Source organism: Carettochelys insculpta, chromosome 10 (genome assembly GCF_033958435.1).
Source record: "Carettochelys insculpta isolate YL-2023 chromosome 10, ASM3395843v1, whole genome shotgun sequence".
Taxonomy (NCBI): Eukaryota; Metazoa; Chordata; order Testudines; family Carettochelyidae; genus Carettochelys; species Carettochelys insculpta.
The window spans coordinates 4,635,279-4,658,901 of NC_134146.1; the positions used below are offsets into that span (position 1 = coordinate 4,635,279).

Sequence of the window (23,623 nt, forward strand, 5' to 3'; positions counted from 1 at the left end):
CGGCAGCATGCGTTCAGCGGAGCTGCAGGCCAGGCTGGGGAGAGGGGATTACTGAAGTCAGGTGTCACCCTTCTCCTGTGCCCCCATCTCTGCAGAGCCGGGCCAGGGAGAGGGACACAGCTGAGCTGCTCCACTCCCAGGTACGGCGAGTGACCGAGATGGGTGCCCTGTTTCTAAGATTTCGCCAACTCTGCCTCTCTCGCTCACACGCTCTCTCTTCCCCTATGCAGAGCGGGGTGGGGGAGATGACGGAGCAGGGCAGCTTTCCCAGCCTTAGAGGGGGGCACGGCCTCTCTCAAACTTCACCCCCAGCAGCCAGCATACACACGCGCCAACACACACGGTCTCAAGCACACGCAGCCCCTTGCCTCCAGCCCCGCCCCTTCAGAGGCCCCAGAGCTGGCCTCCCGACAACTCACCAAAACTCAGGGAGTGTCCCCCTCGAAAAGCACTGGCCACCCCTCCCTTAGGGAGAAGTTTTCCTTCGCCCTTAGGCTGGCGTATGCCTCAGAGAGGAAGGGTTTATAGCCCTTCGATTTTATTGCGTAAGTTCCTATTTTTCACCCTATCTAGCATGCCTGGAGATGTATAAACGGTCTCTCTCATTCTGACGGCTGTTAAGCTCCTGGCCTCAGCAGCAGCTAGTGGCAAGGAGTTCCACAGGCTGACTGTACCTTGTGTAACTTCCGCCAGTTGGACATTTGCTGCCTTTCCATTCCCTGGAACATTGCAAGGCACAGAGATGTGCCCAGCTTGCCCTGACTCTGCGGCATACCTGTGCAGCCCCAGGCTTCACCCTCTCCAGGCATCTAGATTTCTAGCCATTTCCCCCCTGCCAGAAGAGGAAGGGGAGCACTGAAGGCCCTGCTCACCTCGCAGCTGTGTTCCTCTGCACAGAGCTTGCCCAGCGACATCTGCGTCTTCACCCTGCGCACGGCGCACTCCTTGTCCGAAAGCCCGTCCGACTGAGTGGAGATCTCGATGGGGATTTCGGGCGTCTGGGACAGCAGGTCCTCCAGCTTCTCTGTCAGCCGGTCCTCCAGCCTGTTGGCCAGCTCGTCCGGGCTGTTGGAGTGGTCGCTGGTGTTCCCCTCCTCTCCGTCAGACACGGAGAAGTTCTCGGAGCTGAAGGTTGAGTAGGACTGGCAGCTGCTGATGCAGCGGTGAGGCCTGCAAGCCCAGAACAGTTTAGCGGCATTTCGCTCGCTCCCTCCCTCCCTGCATGGCAGGGTTTCCATTCAGCCCAATCAATCCCTTTCCCCATTTCTATTATTTGCCAGGCAGCTGCACATCACACCGGAAGGAGCTCTGCCCCGACAAATTAACCCTCATCCAGGGAACTCTCCAGGGAACCTGGTCACCAGCTGCCCCTCAGCTGCCACCTTTCTAGCAGTTCCAGTGTCAACGTTCACCAGGCGACAAGGGGCTAGCAAACAAAACCCTCTCCAGTTGGAACCAGGCTGCTGCTGGTCAATGTTTCTAGCCACCTGACTGGCTCCTTTTCCCACTTCCCACCTCCAGAGGCATAAGCAACCAATCAGAGCTGGTCTCCTCTACCATCCTCGGTCTAGGACCTTGCAGTGCTCCCTGCACTCCCAGGAACAATGGGCAACTCCTCTGCATCCCCCCACCCCCACCCAAACTAGAAGCACAGAGGGGACCCTGCTGCAGCCCGGCCCCAGCTTGGGGGTGGGGGCGCTGAAGAAGGCAAAGTGGAGGTAAGTTTGAAGAGGGAGAATGGATGCGGGGCTGGAGCTGGCAGAACTGATGGGAGTCCAAGGGGCTGCCAGAGCCAATACGACTTTCATTGCCGCAGCGCTCCCCGTGTCTTTCCCCATGTGGAGCTTGCCGTATGCTGCTGGCCCCAAGGACCCGACTATCCCAAAGAGTGTGGTGCTAAGGTTGCAGGGCCAACTTTGAGACCAAACACATTCAGAAAAAGTTTACCAGCCAATGACATGCCATGACCTGCATCTCTGGCAGGGGCTGAGAAGTGGCATGTGGAGTTCCACCGGGAGTGGTCCCTTTACAGAGAAGGAAAGGGGGGCGTGACGGGGTGTCTTACCCTGCACAGGCAGAGCAAGTTCGATTAGGCCAATTAACTCCACAGGCTGCACCTCAGGGGCAGATGGACGGTGGAGCCCTGCTGAGAAGGACCTGTCTGGAAGCTGGTAGCAGAAGAGGGCTGCAAGGGTAGGAAGCTGTAGCCCCTCTTTGGGAGACGGGCGTTGGGTGGGTGGGCGGGAGGAAGGGAGCCAGCAGATGTGGGGAGGAGTCCAGGGAAATAGCAACAGGGCCTGGAAGCAAGCAGACCACAGGCACTCGACAGACAATCCCTGGACTGGAACCTGGGGTGCAGGGTGGGCCCAGATTCCCCTCGGAGCCACCGTGGCACAGACTGGGCAGTGGAGCAGAAGAACGCCTGGGGCAGGTGTCCAGTGGGATGCTGCCATAGTGGAAGGGGAGGACCACTGTGACCTGGCCAGAGGGTCAAGGCACCGAGAGTGCGGCAGAGAGGGAAGATGTGGGTACGTGAACGACAGATGGGGATGCTGGAACTGGAAGGAGCTAATGCCCAGAGCAGCCAGAAGGCGGCACCCTGTGAACGTACACAGCAAGAGGCTTACAAAGCAACGCCACCTTTCATCCTAGCGAGGGCACAGTGGGGCCCTGATCCTTGACTACGGCTCCTAGGTGCTGCGACAGACATAATCAGACACACTGGAATACTTTCCAGAGATCCCTTAGGAAACTGTGCAGCTGCTCAGGCTCTCCACATGCCCTCACTCCTTCCCCACCACCCTGATTCTGCTCCAGCCATGCCCAGTTTTCAGCAGGCTCCTGACTTGGGGATCTCAGTTCCTCCACTCTTCAGGGCCTCTTTGATTACATGCTCCCCGGCCCCTTTCCTCAAGGCAGCACACCCAGGGGCAGCACAGCGCACTGCTCCGCTCACCTCCCCCACTGCAGCTGAACTGCTGCACTATGCCAGCAGGTCTCTCTCTCTATGCAGCACTACCTGCTGATGGCCCTACTTGCTGAGTGCAGGCACAGCACTTCTGAAACCCCCGGGCGTTGAGTGGGCATCAGACAGGCACTGATCCTATATAAATTGCTGACCTTGTGCCCTTCCACACTTAAAAAAGGTACTTTCCAGGTGGCAACAGTTGATGCTCAATCAGGAAAGCAGGCCACGGGCCCTGCTGTTGAGTGAATGCTCTGCACAGCAGATTTCATTACACATGTGGAGAAAAACCATGAGCTGTTTGGACCACCTCATTTATACACTTCAGTTCCCATTTGGCACCTGCTCCAGCCTGCCGAGAGGAAATGATGCTGAATTTTCCATGACAATTGAGTGGGGAGCAGCAAACCCTTGCCCCCTCTCGTAATGCCGGATCAATCAGGAGGAATATGGGGTTTGTCCCAGGAGAAGAGCTGTTAATACATCACACTTGGCGGTGGCTAACAGCTTCAGACGGTGGCCCAGAGCCAGACTACATTTGTAGCTCTCTCTCCCCGTTATGGAGAAGTTGTGATGTGCAGCGCACACTCTAATGCACGCCTGAATCTCTGTCCGAATCACAGGACACCCACAGGAGAGCGGTCACATGGACAGAGCCGGGTGGTTTGGATATTAACATGCTCCTCTTCCGCTGCTACTCACGTGAAAACCCTTTCATCAGGAGACACAGTGACGTCTAAGTTGTGGGGAAAGGCCCGTCATCTTTGAGGATGATGTCAGTAGAATGAAGGAGCCCCTCACCACCGCACCAAAGCCCACAGATCAATTCCTCCTATTGGAGGAAGTTGGGGGGCAGAATGGAGATTCGGGGGGTGAAATGGAATCTGGGGGAGGAGTCCCGGGGAGCAGCCAAGGAGAGATATTCAGTACCAGCTGCAGGAGCCAAATTACTGCAGCTGAGACTCAAACCAAAGTGCTGTAGCTGGATGCAGCTAATGTGCTTTAAGATGTTTCACCCCCTCCCCAGCCCATGGGCTCCCCTCCGGGTCCCTGACTTCTCTTACCCACACTTCACTTTCTCCAACAGGGGCACGGCACAGCCCCAGCCTCAAGAAAGCCATGACCCTGCTTCAGACAACCAGGCTTTCCATGTGATCGAGGCTGAACTGTCCCAGCCCAAACGCCAGAGTCATTCCCTTGCCCTCTGCAGTAACAAACTTAGCAAAATGTTTAAAAGTTGCTGTTGAGGGTGTCAGGCCCTGGCAGTTTTAGCCTGATGGTGACAGACACTGGAGAGATCAGTCTGGGCAGCAGTAGCACAGGTCACGTGATGAGGTTCCTGCCCAAACACGCCCGTGATGGAGAGGAGCTACACTGCAGGGGGCAGAAAACAGCTTGGCAGCACGAGCGGGGGAATCACACAGTAGACACTCATGTGACCGATACTGGAGATAATGGGGCAGGAGCAACTGCCACAGTTTATGGTCCTCATGGCCAGACCTGTGGCAGAGTACCACTACCGGGCTCGGTAAGTCTCCTGCCGGTACTCGGCCGCTGATTCCGCAGAAACCTGTCCTGCAGCTGCAGGCTCAGAATTCCCAACATTTGAGATCAAATGATTGAAACTAAACCAGAGTAAAACAGCGCCCAACAGGTCTCTGCCTCTCACTCCAGGAAGGACTGGGGGGGAGTTTAGCTATTTACCTCTGTCTCCGGGGGAACTCCACTTCACTGTCCACTTCTCCTTCTTCCTGTTCAGAAGAGTCGTCACCACTCTGGCCCGGCACAAGAAAGAGGACAGTGTTACTGGACTACTATCAAACAATCCAACAGCTTCCTAGCTGGTCCTTTGCTCTCCAGCACAAAGTCACGGCATTAAGAGATTTCATAGGGTTTAAAGCCAGAAGGGGCCTCAGACCATATGCTCAAATCTCCAGTATCTTGCAGACCACTGAAACATTTCGGTCCTAAAGAGACTCAGATGGTATGTGCCACATGCAGAGAACACAGGGACTGGAGCATCACCAACCCCAAGGCCTCCCTCTGCAATGGCGGGGAACCGATGGATGACAGATGGCAAGATGGACCAGTCTCTCATGCTGCAGGGAAGGGGGAAAACTGCAAAGGTCCCAGATGATTGAACCTGGGGAAAAATTCCACCCTGACCACTAAACAGGTGACCACTAAGATCCAGAGCACATGAGCCAAGTGTCCAAGACACAGAATTCTCTGCACCACATCAGATCACCCCATCTCCAGCCCAGGCCAATCTCCACTGCTTCAAGGAAGGCAAAAAAAAAAAAAAAAATCCCCCAACTCTCCAAATACACTCAGCTAATTACGCACTGGGGGAAAAGGTCCTCCCCGATTCACTGTCATAATGCAGAGTGTTCTGAGCGTAGTGCAGGGAATCCGTTCTCTCCATGGCCCTCAAAGGAAAGGGATGAACTGCAGCACTCCATGTAGTCAGGGCAAAGTCTGAGCTGCTGAATACCCCAGCAACAGGCCTGAGAAGGGGACACTCAACAGCATTTACATCTTGTCTTTACAGGGACCGCACCTGGCAGAACCATCGCGGCAGAACTGCACTGCCACACGGTGTTCCATCTATTTCCTTTTTCCCATCCATGGGCGGGATAAATTTTGTTATGTGCACCAAGGGATGTGCAGCTGCACACCACCAAGAGAAAAACACTGCCCAGTCCTCCGCAAGAGGAGTTTGTTCAGGAGAACTAAATTAAGGCCATGCCCACACTACGTCCATTACTTTGTTGGGAGAGCTGTCCCCACTGACGCGACCGCTGCCACTTGCAGAGGTGGTTCAACTGTGCCAAAGGGAGAGCTCTCCCCTGCCGGCATATCGCTGCTGCATGACCACTCTTACGTCTCTACTGCTGTCCCACAAGCAGCTCACCAGCACACACGTGGCCAAGGAGGCACGTACGTCCTGGGGCATTGGAAGAAGCTGGGCCCGCTGTGACTACCATCACCTCTCTCCCCAGGTCTCTGAGTCTGAGCTGTGGCTATTTTTAGTGCCATAGCATGAGACTCACAAGCCTGACCCGGCAACTCTAGGCTGGAAGAATCTCCAGCACAGGGTTTACTGTCCCGCAGACCTGTCCTAAATGCTTTGTTCCTACTGCTGAGAGAGACACATCCCAGACGTAAGAAGGCCAGCTGGCCATGGGCACAGGTGACAAAGCCAGTCAGACCTGTTGGGGTGAGTGGTGGCATTACAGGTGGTCTGGCAGCCTTGGGGCCTTGACCAAGAGAGGGAGCTGGGAAAGCCGCACTCAGAGACGGCACAGGCACGGCTAGCCAGGTAACCAAGACAGCACCACTGGGAGCAAGCTAGCTTCGACAATATGCTGAGCTTGACCACCCAGCCGGGAAGTGATCAAGCATAACTTCTGTAGTCAAATTAACTGCGCTCTCCAGTAGTTCTCTCAAAATCAAATGTCCTAGTGTATTTCTCCTCCAATGTAGCCGGTCCCTTTTTCTGGAGGCCCTCCCTCCTTACACCTTCTTTTCTACCTCCTGAAAATCTGACTATTTTATTTATTAACTTACACACAAAAACTACGTTAAAAGAACATCATTATGGCTGCACAGTCAAGCACGGAGAAGCTCGGAAATGCCAGGCGGCCTGTGCAATGCTAATTTGCCCCCCACTGTGTGTATGCACTCGGATACATTCTTTAATTATGTAACCACCTTAATCATGACACCATCCTCTCTCTACCTGTATCTCCTGCCTCGTTCACTCAGTACTTTCCTGCTTCCACACAGAGAAGAGAGGGCCCTAATGAAAAAAGCTTTATTCGCTACCCAGTGACTCACCTCAAGAGCAGCTCCATCAGGGGCACTAATGGAGGCAGGGTCCCATGGAAAAATATTACCGGTGGTCATGTCATTAAAGACTCTCTCATAATGCATACACACAGGCGGGCTGACACGAGGTTTACAGGCCGTGTGAATTCTGGCATTTCCAAACTGTGGAGTGCTTGGCCATGGAAACCTTACTCATGTTCTTTAAGTGCAGTTGTGTGTAATTTTCTAGGTTTTTTTTTTGTTTTTTTTTGTTTTTTTTTTTTTTTTAAAAGTGAACAGAAAAAATAATCCAGCCCACAGAACCATACTAAACCACACAGGTCATCCAGCAAGGCTGGGAGCTTTAGATCCACTGCACTATTCTCTTTCACTAGAGCGAACGGAGGCACTGATAGCAGTAGTAGGTTGTCATCCTCCCTGTGCATGAGCCACAAGAGGGCAATGCAAAGACATTTCTCTCCTTGGGGTTTCTAGCTATTCCTGCCAGTACAGGAAATGTGCCTGGGGAATCCTTCACTCCATTCCAGGTTCTGAGAGCCATGTACTTCAATGTTTAGACCCCTTGAGTCCTCATCCCCATAGTCTGACCCATTCGCTGCCTGGCTCCTCCAACTTGTGCTCATCTCAGTTCCAGGCTCCTCTTATTCCCATTCCCTTCACGTGCAAGCCCCACTTCAACCCCCTTTGTCCTCGTTCTAGTCCCACCTTCGTCCCAGGCTCTCCTGAGGCCACCTCTAAACTTCCCAATAATAAAAAAAACACTTGAAGGAGGACGACCAGCTTGCAAAGCACACAAATGAAAATCTGAGTTGCGTGCACAACCTTACATCTGCCTTTTTGCTTGTGGCTTTCTATACCAGGTTCGTCACATAGACCGATTCTCTCCACCATGCAACAATGTTTTTCTGGACTATTACTACTTTAAAAAGCAGCTTTCCTGGGGTTACCTTCTGCGTAGGTCTGGGTTTGCAAGGTAGCACTGGGGCAGCCAGGCACCGCGTGGTGCCTAGCAGCGAGCCTGATGTGCAGCTGTTGAAATCTTCCTCTTTCAGCTTTTCAGGAAGCTGGGCCTTTTCATACAAGGCGCCACGCGCTGTCGACAACTCAGGCAGGTTCATCCCGGGTTCACCGGACGCCATCTGCTCCTGACCACCGGTCATCTGCCTGCACTGAGGACAGGGGTCATACGGGTCTGCTCTCCCACACTGCCAGTGATCAACTTCGTGCTCCTTGTTCTCCAGACTCCGTCGGCAGTCTGCTTCCATGGCCGTGGAGATGAGATCGGGGCTGGAACCGGACATGCGCCGCTGGGCGTGGTTACTGAGGGGGCTCCGCAGGGCTGCTGCGGGGCCAAAGTACCTCAGGTTGTTGGCACAGTTGGCGATGTCTTGCCCCTGGATGTTTAGCCGGGGGTGATGGCCATGTGAATGGGGGTGGCTCTGCTGCTGGGTGTGTGGGAGGCCGGGATGATGATGATGATGATGATGAGGGGGTTGGGGTGAGCTGTCCTGCGCTGGCTGGTTTTTCAAGATCCCTGCGAATTCGTTAGCGCTGCCTTTGCTGTTCCCTCGCCGGTGCCGCGGTTTGCAGCGGTATCGGCCTTTGTTACTGAGCGTTGACATTTTGGGACTTCCTGAGACTGGTGAGCTGTTGGGGGCCACCTCCATGCTGGATATACCCTCCGACTTCAGCAGATCTGGCCTGGGGGTTGGGAGAAAACTGGAGTTAATGGAAGTAGAGCTAACCCAAGGCGTCAGCCAGGGACCAGCGACTCAGTCGGCTGGAGTAGGCACAAGCAGCTGCATCCCATTCTGCTCCCAACAGGCCCTGGGCATCGCTCCCTTTCTGCTGACTGGCTGTTGGTTCCTGCTGCCTTCCCTCTATCCTTCACGCATGGTCCCTTCACTTCTACCTCTGTCCTACAACCCCCTCTCCCCCCAGGTCCCTGGGAGCGACCACAGGCTGCACCTTGGGGAGAACGCGGGAGGTGACATTTACACAGCACTGTGGGCCAGGGATGGTTCGTTGGGATTGTGTTCTACAGATGCAGGAGCTCTGCCACAGCCCCTGCAGGAGGTCATTATGGGACGCTAGTCATGACTAAATGTCAGCAGGTCTGCTGGGGCACACTGGGTTTTCCAGGGATCTACCCAAAAACAGGGCTGTGGTGCACAAGAAAAAAAGCTGTGTTTGAATTGACTCAGGGCTCTCTTTCCATCCATGGTCCCCGGTCCTCAGGGAAGGGCTGAAAAGATTGTGGTCTACGAGCACCTCACAGGAATGATGGGGACCTCCCCCTCTGGTTAACATGCCCACCAGACCGTCTTGGTCCACAGCTCTGTGCCGCGCCTTTCCTTAAGGATAAAGCTGTCTGCGGACTGGAAGCAGCTGGCCATGCACTGGCTTGCGGAGAGACAGCAACACACAGGCGCTGCCACTGTGAGGTGAGGCGCTACAGGGCCTTAAACACTCAGTCGGGAGCAAGAGAGACTCGGGTCTACGCCCCAGAGAGGGGAGCTGGAGACTGTCGGGTGGATGCTCTCCAGGGACCCCAAGCACAGGTGCAGTTACCCTGCTAGCTGTCTCTTCTCCCCTTCCCTCGGACTTCTTCCCCGGCTGTCCCCTCCACAGCCCTCTGTCTCGTCATTTAGTTAATCCTTCCCAATAAAGCGTTTTTTTTTTTCTTTTTTTAAAATTAAAACCCCCAACAACTTCCCACCAATCAAACCACAGCACTAACATCTGCTTGTGCGGTCTGCCCCCTTCGCACACCCCCCGTATTGTCCATTTCATGTGCAAGCTCTGGGGTGGGGCCTGTATCTTGACCTGTCCCTACAGGGCCCAGCACAGCAGGGTGTCCAGGTGCCATGACACAAAACAGCAACAGTGGCTGGTTCACAGGAGCAAACATCAGTCACGGATGGTTTGTCGGCAAGTCTCCGAGCGCACAGAATCCCAATGCGCCAGGGATACAGAACGAGGGAAAGTCTGCCCACGGGAGACCTGCCTGATGGCTGAGCTAAATGCCCCAGCAACAAGGCTCTTCTTCCAGGTGACCTGGAGCCTGTTCCTGGCCACCCACCACAATGCCTCCAGCACTAGCCTCAGGGCCACCGAGAAACGGGCACTAAATCTGCGCAGACCAGGAGCTGTGTCCTTCTCCCTGCGAACTCCAGAGGGCTCTGAGTGGTGAGCTGGAGCCTTTCTGGCTCCTGCATCCCCCCAGTGAAAAGATTCTGTGGCCTCAATATCTCACCAGGGTGACCCCAGTGTAACGGAGACCAGAATTCACCCTACGATGTGAGTGAACAAGTGTGCTAATCGTGTGGCATCAGCCCAGACATCAGCTTACGGGCTGCCAGCTGGGCCGGTTCTGCTTTGCCAGCAGGCCTCCCAGGACTGAACTGAAGCGGGCAGACAGATTTCAGAACATGCAGAGGAAGTAGTGGCCGTTTTCACCCACACAGCAGGCTGTCGCTCTCCTGCGCCGGACTGGCTTGCCTGGCCAGGGGCTTGCCTGGCACGGAGGTTTCTTACCTTTTGGTCTGGCTCCCTGGCTTGTGAGAGACCCCCTTCCTCTTCATCAACTTCTCCACCGCATTGGGGTGGATGATGGGTCTGACCGGGTGACGCTTGTAAGTCCCAGGGTATTTCTTTTCCACGGCTTGCTCCCGCCTGGAACACAGAACAGCCCCTCTGTAAAAGGGAAGTCACCGCTTGATGAAGTGGTGAGTCTGTCACTGGGCCAGTAGGGCCCCAGCCAGTGGCAAGCCTCACCACTCTAACCCTGCTCCTGGGCCCCCAGACCCTGACCCCACTCACCAGCAGGAGTGCCAGGTGTGGGACCAAGGCAAACCCCGTGCCCTGATCTCGCTCCTTGGCAACAGCACCAGGTGGGGAGATGCACGTGGAGGGGATGGAAAGGGCCCCCTTACTCTGGCCCAGGGCCCTAGACTCATACTCCACCTCTGGCTGGATGGAGAAGCAGACGTGACCTTTCCGGGGCTGCACACAGTGCGCTTGCCTCATGGACTGACAAGGCGTGGGGCGTTTTTGTACTCGGAAAGGCTGAGTTACATTCTGCTCTCTCTGCAGGAGCGAGGGGTCTGCTGCGTGACCTTGGTGCGCAGTAACATGACACCAGCTCCTCTTCACAGAGGGGCAGATGGTAGGGGCCGCTCAGCACAGCTGGTAGCAAAGTACGAAAGCTCTCTGCTCTGTCATGCACCATCCTTGACAGTGCCCCAGGGAACTCAAGCAGAGACTCAGCCACATGGTCCTCTGCCCATGTCTGGGAGCCTCCGGCTAGTGCAGAGCAGAGTCCAGGCCCCCATCTCTGGCGCAGGAGTGTACACACATGGCTGTTCCCGCTCCCGCAAGGGACGTACTTGATGAGCTCCTTCTCGCGGACCTCCAGCTGCAGCATGATGGCGCTGAGCTCCATGTACAAGTTATTGGCTCGCTCCAGCTTCCTCTCGTAATGCTCGCGGATATCCAGCGCGTGCCTGGGAACGACACAGGGATGCCAAAGCTCAGCTGGACGCTGTCCTGGGCTCGCCTCCCTAAGTCAGGCAGAACACGCCATATTCGAGTACGGGGAGGGGCAAGCCAGAGACGTTCCATGGCCTAGTCTGCACTAGGGTTCACCGTGAGGGACCAAGACACGTGAAAACCAGCCCACGAGCTAGTGCGGTTCACACCACCTCCGTCTGGATTTGTGGCAGCGCATGTGCGTTGGCACTGGAGGTTAACGCTCAGACTCAAAGGGCGCCCGCAAGCGCTGCGGTCAGTGACCCCCAAGGCATGACATGGCAGAGGGGCTGGGGAGGATCCTCCACACACCTGAGCTCTTCTCGGCGGCGGCGGATGAGCTCTTCGTCCAGCCGGTGAATGCACGTTCCTTCGCTCTTAATTTTCTCAAAGTGCTTCTTGACTTCTTCTCTCCACTCGGCCTGTGGGACGGCATTTTACACCCCCGGTTACAGGGAAAACGGCAGAGGAGGCCCTTCTGCTGCTACTGGGTCATTCCCAAGTACCTCTCATCACCCTTCTGCTGCAAAGCCTCTCTCCGGCTCCATCATCCCCCTGCAGCACACAGCCCCCCGTCCATCCAGTCCTGCCCTGCAGCTCGGGGGCTGCCCTGAGCCATGACTAGCAGTACCCCTGGGGTCAGGTCTGGTGCAAGCAGGGATCTGGCAAGTTCCCACCCCCCACGCTGTCCTGATCTGCAAAACTCCTACTATCCCTATTCACGATGTCGACTGAACCTCACCCAGTCCACAGACACGGACGTGCCCTACAGGTTCCAGCTACCCCTGCAGAGACCACGTCATATGGAAGCAAATGTCCACCTGGCGTCAGGCTTCTCCAAGTCACTTCACATGGCCCCTAGAGGTCCACAGGTCAATTTTCTTTAATTAAAATAGATTCTGACCCCTCTGGCCACCAAGTTCCATGGAAGGAGGAGACCACATCATCTCACCCATCCTGAGACTCCAGATCCCTTTTAGAGGGACGTTAGAGAGCCAAACTTCAATGTACACAGGGCCAGACATAGGAGCACAGGGTCTCCTCTGCTGCCTAGTATTTTCCCCAGGTAAAGCAACTTCAGTAAGCATTGCATCAGCTTCTGTGAGGTATGTCTTGTTACCCAGACACAGGGAACACCTTGTAGATTACTGTATCAACTTTACAAATGTATGTACCTGTATAGGCCAGGAATTGTACTCTGGCTCCATGCTAAGTTACCTGGGTTTCCTACCAGAATTAAAGTCACTGGGAGATAATTAATACAAATCCCTAGGCAGGTAAACAAACTTGAAAATCTTTACCCCACAACCCTCCTGGGGAAACCGCATCCCCTGGTCTGAACTGGCTGAAGAGGGCTGACAAACAGAGAGATGTCTGAAGGGACCAGCCTGGCACAGGGGCAGGCCAATCTCAGCTGATCCGGGACTGGCATGACATGAGGGACCAAGCCAGCGCAAAGGGCCTGAAGGACAGGGCTCCATGTCAGAGGTGGGTGACTGCCCAGGCAGTGCAGACTGACAGATGTGCCGTCGAGCGCCCTTCGGATGCGTTTCCTCTGTAACGCCTTTGCTCTGAATAAAGGATAGTTATGAAGGGTGGATGGCTGCGGGTTAACCTGCCATTGCCGCCAGAAGACCAGGGTGGCAGGGGCTGAACTTGAACCGGGGTTGCTCAAATGATCACAGGGAATGGCAGCCTGGCCCCCGGCTCCCTTGGGAGGAAGTCACAGAACCATCGGCAGATGTCAGACGTGGGGTTCTCTCAGGGTCCTGGTTCCCACAGCACAGCTGTATTCTGTCCCCCCACATACAGCCAAGCCAAGGTGCCCAGCATGCTGTGTAATGAAGCACACCTGGTCTATGTCCAGCTGGAGCTGTATCCCATCTGCAGAACCGCCCTGCTCCTCACTGAGCTCTCCTGTCCTGGTCCCATCGGGCCCCCCCGAACCAAGGCTGGGGCAGAGCTGCCTTTGGCACACCCAGGGCCCAGTCCCAAGCTGCTGCCCAGAGCCCCAGGAGCCCCCTGGACATAAGCTCTGCTGCCCATTGGAGCTCTCTTTTAATGGATACTTGGCATTTCCCACGTCTGAGAGGCCTGGTCGTGAGCCTACCGGCCCAATAATAACCCTCCACTGAAGGCCCTAGCCCTTGTGGCCCTGTTGTGTAGAACCACATGTCATGTGCTCACCCACCATACAGGAGCGTGTGAGACGGACCATCCCTTCCTGTCATCCCGGGAGCGGCCGATAGCTGGGATCCTGGTGATTATTCCACACAGATGTTCTCCTTCCCTTTGCCCCTTGCAGTCCTCGGTCCCTTCCCTGCTCTAGCATAGCGTGGTGGCTCCTCTAACAGCTCAGCTTCCAGGGGACCTCTGCTTGCACCCCAAAGCCAGATTTCAAGTACTGTTCCAATGCCAGCAGGTCCATTTGTCTCCTCCCGTCTGGGGCTTAGCATGGAGCCAGGGAGACTCCCCCAGGAAGCGAACGGCTGGGAAAATGTTTATGGGTGGGGGGCTCCCCTCTACCACCTGCAGCTGCATCTGTTTTCAGGCTCCAGACAAGTGTAGACTAGCAGCCCTCTCTCCCTTGTCAGCTGTATCTGCCACTTTGCCCAGCCAGCCCTGTGCTGGACTCGGCGCGTTGCTTCCGTCTCCTCTCTCAAAAAAAAAACAGGGCCAAACACTGACCCCAGGGCTTCCCCACTACGCCCTGGCAGTGACCTCTAGGTTATCTTTGACAGGACTTGGGCTGGAATTCACCAGAAGCCCGGATGGTGCACACAAGTCCTTGCTTCTCCAAAGAAGCTGCTCTGGGACAGTTGTGGCTTAGCTGCAAGCCTGAGCTTGCTGGTGTGTTAGGTCTGTCTGGTCTGCCAAGGTTGTCAGCTGCCATAACGCTGGACTGCAAACCAGGCTCGTGGGCCCTTTGCAAACTGCACCGGGGTCTACGGGGCTGCCACGGCTGTGCTGGCTCTTTCAGGACTTCTTCCACTTTTCTCTTATGGGGAAAGAAACACCACTCTTGGTACCAATGTCTCCGCCCTGTTCTCCTTCCCAGCACAAACCTTTATTGTTACCATAAATACCAAAACAAGAGCCTCGGACTAATTATTCTGCCCTTTTCCTTGCAAGGCCCTCCTGTCCTTTTCCTCAGACACCAACAAGCCCATTACCATCCTGGGCTGAATGCCCACGTGGCCCAGCTTCCAGCGTGAGTTAGCAACAGCTGAGAGACCCCCAGCCCTCCGAGCACCACGGGCTATGCCCACGCTGTATTTACCTGGGATTTGAAATAAGTCTCCTGAGGCGTGGCCAGAACGTCAGCAGAAGCGATGTCGAGATGCATGAGTGTCTGTCGGAAAGAGGGACGGTTCCGGGGCTTGCTCTGCCTGAAAGGAACAAAATCAAGTGAAGGGGACGTGCGAGCCAGATACAGATCCACGTGTTTTATCCACCACTGGGCCAAGCCACCCTGCAACTGCTGTAGCTGGAACAGACCAGAACATTTTATCCCACCGAGTGTGTTTCCTTGGTCCACTTGAGAGCCTGCTGTGTGTAGCCCTTCGGCTGTCATGCTGTATTCAGTCTGCCCGATTCTACAACGACGGGGCAGAGAACCCTTGTGAAACAGGAAACTGATTGTGAAATCACAGAACTCAACAGGGGGCTCAAGGTAAGTATAGGAACTGAATCTACTCCAGCTGGTTTAGTGAAACCGACTAGATTTCAGCCAGGTGTTCCTGGAGCTTCTGAATCTGGGACTGACACCTTTAGCAGATCACTCTGCTGAGAGGCACGAGTCAATGACGAGCCATCAGCAACACAGCACAGGCTCTCTCTCAATCTCCTAGGCATCAGAAAGAACTGAAGGCTGCTCATCTTGGCTAACGTGGGAGCATCGAGGTATTCTTTACGATTCCATTCCCCCTAGGGACTCCCTGCTAACAGAGAGCCTGCAGTATGAAGCCCCAGCACTCATCTTTCCTAAGAACAAGACCAAGTGCTCTGTAACCTGGTAAGGGGGATATCTGGAGAACATTACCCATGAGGGTCATGCCCCCAGACCGGCGCACAGCAGGATTTCCTCTATGACTAGCTCCTGACCAGTCACGTTGACAGAAGCATCTAGGTCCCTAACAGATACGTTTATTTCCTTGGGAAAACCTGATGTTAAACTTCCAGGTCTGAGACGCAGGTGACCAACCAGGGGCACGTGTGCGCATGGTACAGAGGTTTTGGTGCCTATGAGGAGGACTGGGGTTCTCAAGGAATTACTCCTAGACAGCACTGCTCCGGGAGCTGGGAGCTGCTCGGCCAAGAGACGAAGAAGAAATTGTCAGGGTTGTATGAATGGATCCACAGATTCGAGGGACCACTGTGACCAGCTTGTCTGACCTCTTGTGTACCAGGCCAGAGAACATCCTAGGCATGTTGTTAGAAAAACATCTAATCTTGATTTTAAAACTGCTGCTGGAGAATCCACAGTTATCCCCCGTGAATTGTTCCAGTGGTTACTCACTCTCCCAGCTTATTTCCTCTCGCATGGCAGCTAGCTTCAGCTGCTGGCTATTGGACCATATTACACTTTTGTCTGCCAGACCAAAAAGCCCATTATCAAATAGTTGTTTCCCATTAGGTCCTTTTCTGCCCTGGTCAAGATGCTTTTATCCTTTTCTTTATTATGCTAAATAGGCTGAGCTCTCTGGTCCTATCACTTGCCGTTTTCCACTCCTCCAATCATTTTTATGGCTCTTCTCTGAGCCCTTTCCAACTTAACCAACCTCCTCCTTGTATTGTGGGCACAAGAATGGGATGCAGCATTCCAGCAACACATGCAGAGGTAATACCACCTCTCTACCCCAGCTTGGCAACTCTCCATCACCTCTCTCACTTGCCTAGTTACTCCTGGGGGAACTCCCAGGGTGCTCTTACCAAGTTTGCTTCATGAGGATTTTGAATCCATCTGGACAGGTGGAAGGGACAGGAAGGTGAAGACTGTTACTGCCCACTCCCCAGATGATAGCTGAGGAGTCAACATCCTTGTATGGAATCTCTCCTGTGAGCAGCTCCCACAAAACAACCCCAAACGACCTGTTTCAGAAACAGAAGGACAAACTGCCACAGTGAGTTACATATGCAGAGAAAACACATTCTGGAACTGACTCAGACTTTCTGCTCTGTTAAGTAAACAGGCAGCAGGTAACATCCAATTTTACATGGCAAACGGATTCAACAGGGATAACGTTCGCATATTCAAATGGGAAAGGGCGATCACTCCCTTCCAGGGATATTTTGAACTTGGCAGACTCTCTGCCGCGGTTCTAAGCGCTAGCCTTTCCTCCACCACTGCATTGGTTTAAACTTTCATTTTACACTGAAAAGCTAAACCAAATCATCCTCCTTTTAGGGTTTCTAATCTCAAAAATATTTAAAATTATGGGCAAAATACAATCAAACACTGGCAAGTCTATAGTTTAGGGTCACAGTCTTGGCAATTTCAGTGAACTAAAAGGCAAAGTTAATTTTCCAACTGGTAATAGTTTGCTAATCCTAGCAGAGCTCCTTTGCTTTGGACAAAGTGAGAATTTACATGTAGTCACAATAAACCAGCTAACCAATTTAATTTTTTTTTTTAAAGCAAACACGCCCTCTGCTGGCATGTTTGCAGCACTACACAGACAAATCCTTCCAAAGCTAATGAAACAAAAAAGCAACAGGAATTTTTACAGACACAGCCACCGTGCAGGTGCCACTATTTGGACTATTTCTCCTCTAGAGAAGTCAAAATTCACAAAAGGCTGCAAGAAATGAGTACTATCTACCAATCACATAGGGAACGTTACAAAATAGCAAACTGATGGTACAAAGGAGAAAGGAGACCCAAAGAAAAGCGTTCACTGAATAACCCCCACTCCAGAGATGCTTTGTAAGTTTCAAAGGCCAAAATTATTGCACCCCAGAAAGAACAGCGTCTCTCCCCCTCTTTACGTACTCTGACTACATTTACCAGACTTGAAGAAGCTACTGTAAGCTCAAAAGCTTGTCTCTTTCAAAGCTGGCCCAAAAAAACCAAACGAATCATATTACCCCACCTGCCTCGTCTGTTCAATATCTTGGGACCAACACAACCACAACTTTACATGGAATAGAAGAACAGGCTCTTGTGTTTGTTCACTATTTTAATTTTTAAAGAGGCAGGTCTTTGGGGCCCACTTCTGTGAAGTACTGAGAACCTTCGGCTCTAACCAGCAACCAGCATCTTCCAAATACACGATCTTTGTTGTCATCACAGCTGCATTTCTCACTGTGGCGCACGTAATACTTACCAGCAACCCTGAGAATGGAAAGTCCAGTAGGGAGCTATGATAGAGCCCTTAGGGTGAGGAAAGGGTGCTGGAAGGGCTATAAAATGGGAAGACCTGACGGGCAATAAGGGAGGTGAGGATGTGTAATTAACATAACAGTGCTGCTCACCAGATATCAACTTTTTCAGAGACTGGCTCATTGCGTATCACCTCCGGGGCCATCCAAGCCACAGTACCCGCAAAGGACATTTTTGTGCTTTTATCACTGAGTTCTTTAGATGTACCAAAATCTGAAATTTTTACTGCATCTGTATGAGTAACTAATACACTGGAGAAAGAGGGGAGAAAAAACAAACAAACAAACAAACAAACAAAGATATCAGCCATGAGAAAATGCTCTGTACTTCCAGGAGAGGACTTCCAAGTCCTTTGTCACTCACTAGTACTGTCAGGTATTCTGTCGATAGGCCAAGTGAGGGTGTAGGAGTTCGTGGTTTACCTTGGACCTAACAGGCAGGAACTAAAGCTGCAGCTTCAGAATAATTTGATCAGTAAATGGAATTGATCTGCCAGTTCAGCATGTTCTCTCCCTCCATTCAGAGTAACATCTCCCTACACAACTCCAACACAGCCTGTCGCTCTGCCAGCACAGGAGGGACTCACAATTACTCTTTCCTGCTTTTGCACCACTAACGAGGGAGCCATCTTGCCTGGATTCGGACCCCAAGGCCCAGGGCTCCCTTCCCCAGCATGCGGCCTGTGGCAGGGTGGGGGGTTTGGAGCCCTGAGCCTCATGGGACAGACCAAGCAAGCTGGGGCTGCGTTCAGCCCATGGGCTCTGCCCGGGACAAAGGGGCAGAAAGTGGCTCCATGTGGCACGGTTGATGCTGGCTGCCCTCTCCCCAGCTGGGCAGCAGCAGGGTTTCCTAGATGCTACATTCCGCAGCGCTGATTGGCTGGAATTCTGGCCAATCAGAGGAGCTGAGGGCAGTGCCTGGGAGCGGAGGGATGGGACACAGCCACGTGTACCCCGGGGCACTGCACAGGTAAGCTGCACCCCTGTTGCCCAGATCCTACACCCCCAGACAGCTCCTGCACCCCCTCCCACCCACTCCAAACTCCCCACCCAGGCCCCACAATGCTGTCCCTCTCCTGCACCCCCACCTGGTCAGACCTCCACCCCCCAAAACCCCTCCTGTATCTCCCACCCACCCAGACCCCCCATGCCAAGCCCTCTTCCTGGTAGCTCCCTCCCATTCTGGACCCCTCATTCCCCTTACACACCAGCCTCAGAGCCCAAAGGGGCTCACACTAGCTCTGGGGCTGGTGTGGTAGAAGAACGTTGCCTTTCAGTCAGGAACAACATCAGTGAGGGTTTTTTAATTCCCACTTGTGTGGCCCGCAACTGTCACACCTAAGGGTCAGTGGCCCCCAACCCAAAAAAGCCTCCCCACCCCTGCAGTACAGAAAACTACTTTAACAAATCTTGCTTGCCTTTCTCCAGTGTTACTGACCAACCTGTTCCTGGCTTCTACCACTGCTAGAAGCCCCAGGCCCTGCATGCATTACAGAGTTCTGGAAGCAAAGCTTCTCCTTTCAGCAATACACTTCAAACACCTTCTACCTCAAGCCTCAGTTTTAAGCACAGTCACTCAAACCCTTCATGCAACAGCTGTTAGCAAACGCTCTCTTTCCAGTCGGCGTGCCCTGCTGGGGAGGTTTGCTAGGGTCAGAGTACAGGGTTAATAAGAATGCAGTTTCACAGATGAGTTGATCTTCTCTCAAACTCTGATTCTAAATTCTAGGGGCCAAAGTCCATCCTGGTGTAAATAAAGGTAATAATGGGAACATCAATGTTGACTGCATTTGGGGTATTTACCTCTCCTTGTAAATGCGTGTTTTTACATAAAATGACTACCTAGATTAACATGTAAATTAGCCATCCACAGATGCACACTGTGGATAAAATAATTAATGGTAACAAGTACAGAAAACAAACCTATTTGTTGGGAAATTTATGTTGCTATTCAAACTAGCAATAATAAAAATACTAAGTGTGATATCAATGAAATTGCTTCACTGCCCAAACAAGTAATAAACAGTTTAAAACATGCATAGCCAAATACTGATACAATAACAGAGCCACAGTCATCCAACACACCGTGAACACTGAAGGGAAGGACAGGTGATGTCCAGGGTGAATGAGATTAGGTGGCTGGGCAGTACCAGCGGGGCAGCAGGTGTAGGAGAAGAAGAAGATAAATATTTAGAAGCGCAGAGGATGAGAGGCCAGAACAGAGCAGACACACAGGACAGACCAAATACAGAGCAGAAGGAGATAAAGTGATTCACTTCTTCACAACGGAAAATTAGCCATCTGATTAGCAGACCTCCTTCCTGCTAGTACCCCCCACCCCCAGAAGTGTCATTGCCACAAGCACAGAATTTTAATATAAATGAGAGCAGGGGTGGTCCGTCCCGTTAGAACCAACTCAGAGGGGCCATAAGAAAAATCTCTGTTGAGTCATGGGCCACACCAGGAGAAAGTTTAAGGGCCCCAATCAAGCTCAATATTCACTGTTGGAAGAATCCACTCCAAAACCTATTGTTTTACAGTTGTACATTTTAAGGACTCACTTGGGTGACTTGAGGTCTCGGTGGATGATTTTATGAAGGTGTAAATAATTCATTCCGCTTGCGATCCCTGTGGACCAGTCCACAAGCAGCCGAGGCGTGACCTTCCGACCCGCTCGCAGCACCTCGTAGAGCTGTCCATGGGCGCAGTACTCCATGATGATACAGTAACACGGGGCTTGAGTGCAAACTCCTCTGTCGGAGAACACACAGACACCATACACATAGCTGCAAATCAAACCCAACACTCGCCAGCAAAGGGATTCTGCCTCACAGAAATTGACTACAGGTTGAACCTCTCGTGTCCGGCAACAGCCGTGGTCTGGCATGGTTTTAGTTAGCCAGACGACCACTTATCATGGGTGTGGCCAAGTTTCCCGTGGTCCCATCAAGTTTGTTTCCAGCCACCGGTCCTGGCTCTCAGCGTGCTGTGCTGTTACTGAGCTGCAATTTTCCCTAAATGACTTCTAAGAGCCCAGCAAGCAGTGGAAGTGTTGGTAATGCTGCTAGACAGACAATAACGACCTCCCGTGGTCTGGGAAAGTCTATTATTTAGCACCACTCAAGGTCCCAAGGGTGCTGGGTGAGAGAGGTTTGCACTGTATTGTGATCTGGCTGTCAAAGGTACCAAATGCCCCCAGCTCACTGACTTCCGTGGCAGTGAGCTGAAGGTACTCTCATATTGACCTTCCTTCTCCAGGGATACAGGCACAGGAACACAGACATTGCCATACAAGTCTAGATCGTACCACAGAGCCCCCAGGTCAAGTAAAGACAGGGGCTTCTGATGCGTCAAAAGGAAAAACAAACCAAAAACACCCTTAGTAAATAGCCAATTGGGAAGTGCTCCGGAATGCGAGACCCAGCAAACACAGGCTGTTGTACAATTCGCTGCCAGAACGCCTGAAGAGAGCTAAGCTTCCATTTCTCTTTACGCCTGCGGCTACATTTTCTCCACCTACCTTAGCAGGTCTCTCTGCAGTAACCAGGACTTAGACTTCACTGTTACTTCAGGCTTGTTTGCATTAGTCTGTGCAGTGTTAAAGTGACAAAGTAATGGGGTTTATATTTCCTGCGTACCTCGTCAGACATGCTTTGGAGAAACATGACTTGTGCTAACTGAACCACCGCTGTCACCTTCTAGCTTGTCACATAATTCACTTGCTTGGTTGGCTTCTACTAAGTCACTCTGCACTCATTTTCACAGCTGTATCATGTGCAGAGCTCCCACTGGAGTCAGCTGAAATTCCACATTGAAGTACTGGGAACCGGACCTTTCATTAGTACTCAGCCAGGTTAAGAGAATAAGGGTTCTTCCCCCACTCCCTCTGGAGCTAAATTCTTGTTCATATTCCTTACAGCAAGGAAATCAGTTCTACTCACCACATACTTTGGAACGTTTCAAAAATCCTCCTGTAGCAATAGTTAAATTGGAGGGAGGTGAAGCACTGAAATGTGTTACCTAGAGAGGTGGTGGAATCTCCATCCCTAGAGGCTTTTAAATCCCGGCCGGACAAACTCCAGGCTGGGATGATTTAGTGGGGGTTGATCCTGCTTTGGGCAGGGGCTGGACTCGATGACCTCCTGAGGTCCCTTCCAGCCCTAGGATTCGCTATGATTAAATTAGGTTGGGAAGTATCTACACACATCACTTTGATAACATGGGGTTAGGAGTAAAAGCTACTTGGATTATTCATCTGCAGTATGGTGGTTTGTTACCTTAGGGCACGGACCGTATCCATGTTTTACACAGTCCTGAGAGCAACAGCCATGCCCAGTAACGGACACCAGTAATAAACTGCCTGAGTACTTCTCAGACTCGAGAGACCTGGTTTTGCTTTATGCTGTCCAGCGTCACGGCTGCTCCGAGGAGAAGGTTTATAACCCCCACAGGTGGTGCTGAGGCCAGTACACAGGCAGGTGGATGGGCTCAGACCAGCATCTCACACATCCTGTCAGTGCATCACTTACATCTTGACCTAGCACTCAACACACTGATATGGAAATCTCCCCGCTCCCGCCCCTTGCCGTAAAGGAGAGGAAGAAGCTCTTGTCATTCAAACAAACCTGTGCAACATAGGATTCAAGGTGCCCCAAATGCTCAGACCTTCGTGGGATACTCACATAACACAGAGTTAGAATTGTACTTAACTACTTTGAAGAGTCAAGGTTTAACTAAGCAGCAGGATGGAAAAAAGGCCATGTCCTAAGACGTCCTCTGGTGCATGCAGAGCATCTCAGAGAGCCCTTCATCCGCTGAGGAAAGCACATACGCCGTCATGCAAACTCATCTTGCCCAGATCTCGTGGTGGGATGAGACCCTGAACGTGTCCTGATGCAGCCCAGGAGGAACCCTTGATGGTCCCGGGGACTTTCAAATCCTGAATAAGGACTACAGAAGATTTTTCTTTGTTCACTCCCACAGGAGTTAATGACTAGGGAATGCACCTTCCGCAGGGTGTGAGCTACCCCAATTGCACGACTCTACTCTTGTGTTAGTCATGTAGGCAAAGACAGAGCTTCACAACCCATGGGTAAGGCATCACCTTGGACAGACGTTCAGTGATCACCCACCGTCTGTTGCCAGCTGGAAAGGGGGCATTTTGTACCTGTAATTGTTGCTGTCCACCATAAACCTGAAGCTGTTCCTGTTCCTTACGTCATGTAAGGGGAAGAGGAGTTACTCTTCTGTTTAGCTCTGTTCACCCCACCTGCTTTATGCATTGCCCTCCTTCTAACCAATAGTGAGGCCCTCCCCAGTGGGCATGACAGGACAAGTTTCCCACATGACTTTGTGCAGGGTGAAACCTCCGTGGCTGGGGCCTCCTTGGTCTTTCCTTCATCAGTACATGTGCTAAGTTGAAAGGGCTTCGTTTCTGCGTAGAAGGCTGACCCCTATGACACCTGAGGGTAGGAATGCTGTACAGCACTTCAGCGCCCATAACACTACCTACCTGTTTGTGAGAAGAGGGAAAGAGTAAGCTTCCAGTTTTACCTACAGAAGACTGGATAAACCAGAAGGTAATTCCTGTACTCGGAACGCACAAATTGGCCAGCACACAACAGCTACACGTGCCCTCTCCCAGAAAAAGCAAGTTAATACTTTCCTAGTAATCATCAAGATGACAGAAGTCACAACCTACTTGAAGGCGATGATGTTAGGATGCTTCAGCTTCCGCAAGTGCTTGATGTCTGTTTCATTCTGTTCTCTCACTTTCTTGATCGCCACCTCCTCCGCTCGGAATTTGCCTAAGAAGACAGCTCCCTGTGCTCCGCTGCCCAACCACTGCAGCTCCGAGATCTCCTCAAATGGAACCTCCCACGTATCTGGAAACACACAAGCAAGTCACATAGCTAA

At 52.5% G+C, this 23,623-nt stretch overlaps 1 protein-coding gene across 3 annotated transcripts in view; it reads right to left on the reverse strand.

The window, feature by feature from the left end:
- The window catches only part of MAP3K13 (mitogen-activated protein kinase kinase kinase 13), a 78,268-nt gene that overhangs the window by 2,404 nt on the left and 52,241 nt on the right, over positions 1 to 23,623 (reverse strand). For 2 of the 3 annotated variants that reach the window (XM_075004390.1, XM_075004389.1), the window contains exons 5-15: positions 23,409 to 23,592; positions 20,269 to 20,460; positions 17,801 to 17,959; positions 16,259 to 16,417; positions 14,607 to 14,715; positions 11,639 to 11,748; positions 11,185 to 11,358; positions 10,334 to 10,471; positions 7,744 to 8,497; positions 4,670 to 4,740; positions 873 to 1,170 (exon numbers count right to left, since the gene is read on the reverse strand). In XM_075004390.1, coding sequence (XP_074860491.1) covers positions 873 to 1,170; positions 4,670 to 4,740; positions 7,744 to 8,497; positions 10,334 to 10,471; positions 11,185 to 11,358; positions 11,639 to 11,748; positions 14,607 to 14,715; positions 16,259 to 16,417; positions 17,801 to 17,959; positions 20,269 to 20,460; positions 23,409 to 23,592 — 2,348 coding nt within the window. The remainder of the gene's footprint in view (positions 1 to 872; positions 1,171 to 4,669; positions 4,741 to 7,743; positions 8,498 to 10,333; positions 10,472 to 11,184; positions 11,359 to 11,638; positions 11,749 to 14,606; positions 14,716 to 16,258; positions 16,418 to 17,800; positions 17,960 to 20,268; positions 20,461 to 23,408; positions 23,593 to 23,623) is intronic. The other variant, XM_075004392.1, reaches the window with a different exon arrangement.